This window comes from Castanea sativa, chromosome 2 (genome assembly GCF_040712315.1).
Source record: "Castanea sativa cultivar Marrone di Chiusa Pesio chromosome 2, ASM4071231v1".
NCBI classification, from domain to species: Eukaryota; Viridiplantae; Streptophyta; class Magnoliopsida; order Fagales; family Fagaceae; genus Castanea; species Castanea sativa.
In genome coordinates, this window is record NC_134014.1 from 51,339,509 (window position 1) to 51,347,025 (window position 7,517).

Genomic DNA, 7,517 nt, shown 5'->3' on the forward strand with positions numbered 1-7,517 from the left:
GACACATTTACTAGCTCAGGTCAAAGGTTGCATACATAGTTGAATTAGTTTATTAAAACTTCTTTTGAAAACATTTGTTTATATATAGAATGTAAAAATCAAGCATCATGTTGACATCAAGATATGTTTGCGAAAAAAGAGAGAGATGTGTGCTATAGAATATTGTTTATTCCATAATACGAAACTTTGTCTTCTTCTAGCAGTTAGAGCAATTGAATATATGCTTTTTTTTTCCTTACAAAGTGTGAATGGTTTCAAGTAAGGAAGGGATGGTGCCAGCCTTTTTTGATGGGGATACCAAAAAGTTCAGTGTCTTTTTGAGTTTAGGCTCAAATTTGTAGGGCATTTTTATGTAGAAAGTGAGAGAGAGGTGCCTTTGCCACAGTTTACCTTACTGTTTCAGCCTGTGATATTTACCTTGTGGGCTGAGATGGGAATGAGTGTGAGTGAGTGAGTGAGAGAGAAGAGCCATCATTGCTATTGAGCAAAGGCTTATTCACTGACATGGGCCACCATGATGCTAAAAGAAGTGTCCCCGGTCACAACACCCTCTCTCTTAATAGGCCTAGACCCCCTGGCCCTTAAATCTCTCAAAATCCCATGCCTAATCATTTCAATGTTTTTTATTTTATATTATTATTATTTAAAATGTTTATATTAAATAAAAAAAGATTTCATTTCCAAAAGAAATGTGAAATCTAGTACCCTTTTGTAAAAAGTCTCCCAAAATCCTATGGGTTGCATACCTCCTTTTGCCAAAAGATTCAAAACATTTTGAAAGCACACTCATCTCCCTCTCATCATTCTAAATTTAAACCAAAGGTGAAAGATGCATAATTGAAGTGAAAAAGATCATGATCTATCAATCAATTGAAATGAAAAAAGATTACCAGCTTTCAGATATATATTGGCATATCATATGCAAGTGCTTGGAATGGATTTGCAACTTTTCCCTAGTTCTTGATATTTGAAAATATTGGAACATTATGTGGTTGTCATGTGCGATTTGCCTTTGTGCTTTGGCGGGAATGGAAATCATCTTTTTTGTCACAATAATGTTTGACAAAAAGGTTGAAATAAGCTTTTCCCCTCTACCCCTCTCTCTTGTTTTCCTTCTTTTTACAATGTGCTTATTTTGTGGGTTTATCTAAAAGGTGATTGGGTAATGATATATTGAGAAACAAGACAGTACTTAACTACTTATATAAACAAGAGTGATGACTATTTAAGATGCTAAAACTTGCCTAGGTGCCTTTATTGCTTAGTGCAGTATTTGCAATAATTTATGGCAATTGGCATATATTGTTGGTCCAATTTTATTAATTTTTTTAAGGATGGTCCAAATTTTAGTTTAAAGTTCAATCCTTAAGGAAATTTAAGATCACAACTTTTTGTGTTACAACTTTGTTGTGATAGATTCTGAGTTATAAACAAAAAGTGGTGAGTTCATGTGAAAATGAGAAGTAGCTACTCACAATCTATTACATCAAAGTTGTGGCACAAAAAAATTGTGGTTCTAGAATAATTCCAAATGTTAACAATAGAGAGTCCTTGTCTTTTATGTGATTATAGGTGATTACAGGAAAAAATGGGGATGTGGACTTACAAAGAGGAGGGGGGGGGGGGTTGGACGTGATCCTAAATTTTTTTTTTGTTGATATATATCATATGTTATATTTTTCTCATAAATGAACACATGTACATTAAGATCTATGCATTTTGATTTTTGATACTTTCTTTATCAATTATCATTTTGTTGTTGACTATGTTATTTATTTATTAATTCAATAGTTAAGAGAGGAGAATTTAAGTTTTCAATACCTCTATTGGAAATACCAGAAAACACCGATCAATTGAGTTATAAGATTCTTGACTAGTTATTATAAATTTATAATGCAAAGTAACCACTAAAAGATGCTGAAAATTTCCTTGTATTTATCTCCACTCTACCTCATAAATTCTTGCGGCTAAAATCATACTTATGCCAGGAATTGAGATTGAATTTTAATACAACAGTAAGATTTTAAGCAAGCTAATTAGTGTCCCATACCCATAGCAAGGCACCTCCACCTACAAAGATGTAGGTCTTTTTTTTTTTGGCTCGAATAAAAGATTTTTATTGCCAAAAAAATTGTATGTCAAATTAATATGGGAATGCTGTGCCTAGATAGTTGAAATTAATATTCTGTTTTTTTTATTTTTTTCAAATATAATTGTAAATTTACAAAATTTATTTATTTAAAAAATAGACTCATCCAAATATACATTCAAAGCGATTGAATTTGCTTCCATGAAATCCCTTCTACTGCTTTCTCAAATCATTGAAATAACAAGATTATCACAAACATATTTTTCCCTTGGGGTGTGAGTTGAGTTAGGATCTTTGTTTTGGAGATAAAAAAGATATCTAGAAATATTTCCTGAAATATCACAAGCTAGATATTGGATTTTTGTTTATTATAATTTGAGAGTTGGAAGAGAGAGAATTTGAATTTTGAATATTTCCGTTAAATCACCAAAAAAATCTATTGAATTATAAGAGTTGATATTGGAATAATATATTAATATGAAGGAATTTTTTTTTTGACAGCGAAAATCTTGAAAAATTTATTGAAAATTTGCATTAATAAAACATTAAAAAAAATAAATGGCCGTGAAAAAATATAGAAAAATCTCAAATGTGGACTACATATTCAATACTTTGGCATATAGAAAAAGGTAAAGTTTTTACCTTTTTATTTATTTATTTTATTTTTCTGGTAAATGACTCTAACTACAGAAACCTACTCCCCACGATTGAGTAGAATTTGGATAAATTTCAGCTTAAAAAGTGGCATGAATGTCCATTTTACACAGCTGTTGTACACCAAGTTGCACCTGTTTTTTTGCATATTCATTAATACTAATATGAAGAAAAAAAAAATTAAGATTCCTTAATAATTAACCACAAAATTATCAAAATAAAAACTTCTCCAAAAACATTTTCCACTAATTATGGATAATTTTTTTTCCTCCCCCCTGTAATAAGGAAACCAGATTATAAATAAGTTGTAAAAAAATGTGGCAAATCAAACATATTTTAAATGTGGTGCAAAGCATATAAATATGCATCTAGTTCACTTCAGACTTTTCCCAAGTGAGAATACAAAGAAAGATCGAATACCGCACATCCTCTCTCCAACGAAGAGAAATAAAAAAACAAAAGAAAGAAATTCTAATCTTGTGGTTGTACTTTAAAGACCAACGAAAAAAGTTAGTTTTGTCTGAAATGTACAACCTTTGAATACAGGTTTTGTTTTGTCCGAAATGTACAACCTTGAAAGATAGATAGTATTCATATATATATATATATATATATATATATATATATATATATATATATTGTGTGAAAGTAGGCAAAGCCAAGTGCTAAAATGTCGTCCAAAGATAGGAGTGGTTACTGTAAAACTTAATAGTTTAATGGTGTTGTACAAATGCATGGATCCGTGTGAAACTTTTAAAGGGTATCACAAAATTAATTTTTTATATATAAAAAAAAAGAAAAAAAAGAAACACAAACACATGAAGATGTATTTGATTTGAAACCTATAAAACAAGATTGCGGCGGCTAACGATTCCCTAAATCTCGCCACCAATCACTCCCATACATAATACGGATTATTAAAGAAAGAAAGAAATAAATAAATAAAACTTAAATTAAATAAAGCATTATTAATAAATTTGTGGAGAGAGGGACTAAACGTAAAAAGCAGACAAAAATCTAAGCCACTCGCTGATTTGCACTGAAGAGTTTTTGAGTAGAAGTTTCATTCTTCGTTTTCAGATAAGGTAGAAATTTCAGAAGAGAAGGTACGAGGAAGATACATCATACATACACAGAGAGAGAGACTGTCTGATGGGTTTGTTTTGTTCCACTTTGATCCAAATATCCACCTTAAATAATAATAGTCAAACTCAGAAACCCATGTACAGCTAGCCATGAAAGGCCACGCAGTCTATAAGGCAAAAATAAACAGCATTTTACTATTGAAGTAAAGAGAATAATAAACACAGAAAAGAGACCATGGTCTTTCGTTCGTATATGAATGTATGAAAATGACCCAAAAAAAAAGAAGAAAGAGAATCAAAAGAAGAGGCTATTATTTACATATAATTAAGAGGAAAATGAACAAAGAAAAAAGCCAAAAAAGGTGTTTTGATTTTGTTGGTGGTCATGGTTTATAAGATGGACAACACCAACATTTTCTTCCATGCCATATTTCTTTATACCGCTACCTCATTCTTTTTTCTTTTTTTTGGGTGATATATATATTTTTTGGTTATGCCTAATCTGATGAACAAATCCATGATTCCACCATACCTTCACTTCTTGTAGCTACATTCTCTGGCCCTTTATCGCCATGATGAAAATCTGACGAAGAAGAAGCAGCAGCCGAGTAATTCAACTTTCCATTATTAGTAACCCTCTCTGAATTACTATAACTTCCATTGAGTCCCATGTCGTTGGTCCAGTTGGTTGGAGGAGGATTATTGTTGTTGCTGTTGCTGTTGCTGTTGTTGTCGGTCCGAGACAATGTTGTTCCATCCGAAGAAACTATGTTTGGAAGCCCACTCATGAGTTGCGTACTAACATGGTGGTGGTGGTGCTGCTGCTGTTGCTGATGATGATGCGGATGTTGTTGTTGTTGTTGTGGTGTCAACCCAAATTCTTCTAAAACACTAGTGCCCATCTTAAGATGCGAGTGATCATTGGATGGAATTTCCAAAGAGCCACCTTGAGGTTTAGAGCCAAGATTGTGTATGTTGGGTGAATTGGAAAGTGAGAATTTAGGTTGGGCTTGAAGGAGGGATTGGAAGTTGAGAATTGGGCTTTGCATGTTCATGTTGAGAAGATTATGATGTTGGTAAGTTGAATTAGAAGCATTAGTAGAGGGATTAGAACCTAAAACATCAATCATTGAAGTAGTAGAAGAAGTGGAGGAAACGAATGGGAGAGGCTGAACTTTTTGAGCAAAAGGTCTTAAAAGATAAGGAGGGGGTGAAGGGTCTAAACCTGGTGGCCCTGACGATCTCAAAGAAGAAGATGTGCCAAAGAGATCAAGGCGGCTTCTTGGGAACGGTGAGGATGTGAAGGGTGGTGCGGGAATCCCAGTAAATTCCTGAACCATGGCTCGGAAATTGGTGGTGTCTGTGGTCAGAACAGTAGTGGGTGCACGCCTTGAGGCTCTGGACCTCTTCTTTGGGTTCCGAACCATGTTGTTGTTGCTGGGCTGTGCTTGATCGTTTGCTGAAGTGGAGGAAAGTGAAGCACGCGAAGCATTTTGTTGCTGATCAGACTGAGGGGGGATCTGAATGTTGTGAAAAGTAGGGGCTCTGGTTTGTTGTCCACCTAATTGGTTGGTCAAGAATGGTTGGCTCGGCGCTGAGGATGAGGGAGTTATTAAGCCGCCAAGATCGGTGGGATTTGGGTCAGATCTTGCTGTTTTGGACCACACCATATCGAAATTCAGCAGGGAATTTGGGTTTGAGAGTGGGTTTTGAACCGACCGTGCTGTTGATGATGAAGGGTCGAAGTAGTTTGATAGAGGATCAAACATCGTGTGGGTTTGGTGGTGTGGCTGTTGATGTGGATGTGCTTGGTTAGACAATGAACCAACGTGGCTAGGTGGGTTCAAGAAGGCCGAGATCGATTCGGCGCGTGAATCATACTCTTCATCACCGCCACTTGAAGATTGCATACTGCCACTATTACCAGAATCCATGACAAAGAGAAAAAGACAACAACAAAGAGATAGAGCCAACAAGACCACAAACAAAGGGAAAGACGTGAGTTTGAGAGACAGAGATATGGAGAAGCTAGAGCTGCAGAGAGATTTGCTCACTTACTTACTTACTAACATACACAGACCCATTTGAGAGGAAGCTACAAAACAAAGCATGAGGTAATAATATTATAAAGACCCAGAGAGAGAGAGACCAGATAAGAGAGAGATCTTTCTGGAAGAAGAGCTTTCAGAAAGTACCCATGTCTTAAAGGCTCTGATCTGGAAACTCAGACAGTGGCTTTGCGTGCTTTTGCTTTGTCTTTGAGCAACAGGGGTATGTGTAAAGAAGGGAGAATAATAAACAACCCACGGATCATGAAATTGATGGTTGAAGAAGAGCTACACAAATGAAAGCCCTTTGGTTTTGGTTTTTTACTATTATGGGGTTAAGGTGGATTAGGGTTTCAAAGGGCTTATAGTGCACCCAAAAAAAAAAAAAAAATAGAAACAAAGAAAGAGAGAAAAGAAAGAGAGGAATGGTTCTCTATAACCTTTTCTGCTCTAGCTAGGGGCTGCTTGGATCTACGGTTCCACTCAAAAAGATCAGGGTGGGGTAGCCATAGAAAGAGAGAGAAAGAGAGAGAGGTTTTGATAGGGGGAGGCTTACTGGTCAAAGTAAGTGAGAGTTGTGGTTTTGATTCGTAGTGTGAAATGAAGAATAAGATATGAGATTAAGGGAGCTGTTAGAATATATAATTAAATTAAAAAAAAAATGAATCTTATTATTTATTTATTTCTCAGTCTGTTTCTATTTTAATATTACTATTTGTTTATTTATTTTTTTGGAATAATGAGGTGGGCAAGCAACCAAATTAGGGAAGATGGTTGTTGAATGATATAAAGGAAAGAGAACTACCGTCACCACCATTACTTTTCAAAGTCCTGCACCAAATTAAAATTTAAAAAAAAAAGCTTTTTTTTCTAAAATAAAATAAGCTATTAATAAATCTAAGAAAAGGGTATTTAAAATAATGGCAAATCAATTTATAGTACTTATTTAATAATTCCGTCCCATCCTTTTAGGGTTAGGTTAAAGGATGGCCAAAGTAACTACCTCGTTTCGTTATTTTCTTTTTCAGACTGATTGGATTATAAATTAAAATAATGTAATAAAAAAATTAGTACAAAATTTTTTGCTTCATAATTGACCAAGTCAGAAAACCATGGTATAATAATATTATTATTGTGTAAGAAATTCTCAATATCTTTATGTTATTATTGAGGAGCATCAGAGAATCTTTCACAGTCTCTCCCTGCTGAAAAATGTAGATGGAAAATCATCATATTTCTCCTGTTATGTTCTACTTTACATGACATTTATACCACTACTTTTCTACACAATATTCTCCTTCTTCATTTTTATTTATTTATTTATTTTTAATTTTCCTATGTAATGAAATTATATATATATATATATATATATCTTTTTTTTTTGGAAGAAAGAAGAAGAAAGATCCAATCTATGGATGGATGGATGGATCAGTTCAACAACACCTGAGTTCGCTGCAACCATCAAAGCTGAAAAGAAAACTGATGTTATTTACTACTGTTTATTTTATCCTTTTAGAATATTTAATTTTTATTATATAATAATAAAACTATATTTTATCACACAACTTGGGTTATTGATGTCTTTATCATTCTACGTGTTTATATTTATTCTTTTCTTTACCAATGGTCTGTATTTGCCCC

The 7,517-nt window shown here is 33.8% G+C and overlaps 1 protein-coding gene across 3 annotated transcripts; it reads right to left on the reverse strand.

Annotated features, from left to right (window-relative positions):
- Positions 1 to 3,736: 3,736 nt before the first annotated feature.
- On the reverse strand, positions 3,737 to 6,425 carry LOC142626239 (uncharacterized). Of its 3 annotated transcripts, none has more exons than XM_075800040.1 (2): positions 4,361 to 6,420; positions 3,737 to 3,933 (listed from the first exon to the last, which is right to left on the reverse strand). In XM_075800040.1, exons 1-2 carry the CDS (start codon positions 5,760 to 5,762, stop codon positions 3,866 to 3,868), a joined length of 1,470 nt encoding a protein of 489 aa, XP_075656155.1. In that variant the 5' UTR covers positions 5,763 to 6,420; the 3' UTR covers positions 3,737 to 3,865. The 3 variants fall into 3 exon arrangements, with proteins under 3 accessions (XP_075656155.1, XP_075656157.1, XP_075656156.1); XM_075800042.1 differs by having other exon boundaries at positions 3,858 to 3,995; positions 4,361 to 6,418; XM_075800041.1 differs by lacking the exon at positions 3,737 to 3,933 and having other exon boundaries at positions 4,001 to 6,425.
- Positions 6,426 to 7,517: the final 1,092 nt, after the last annotated feature.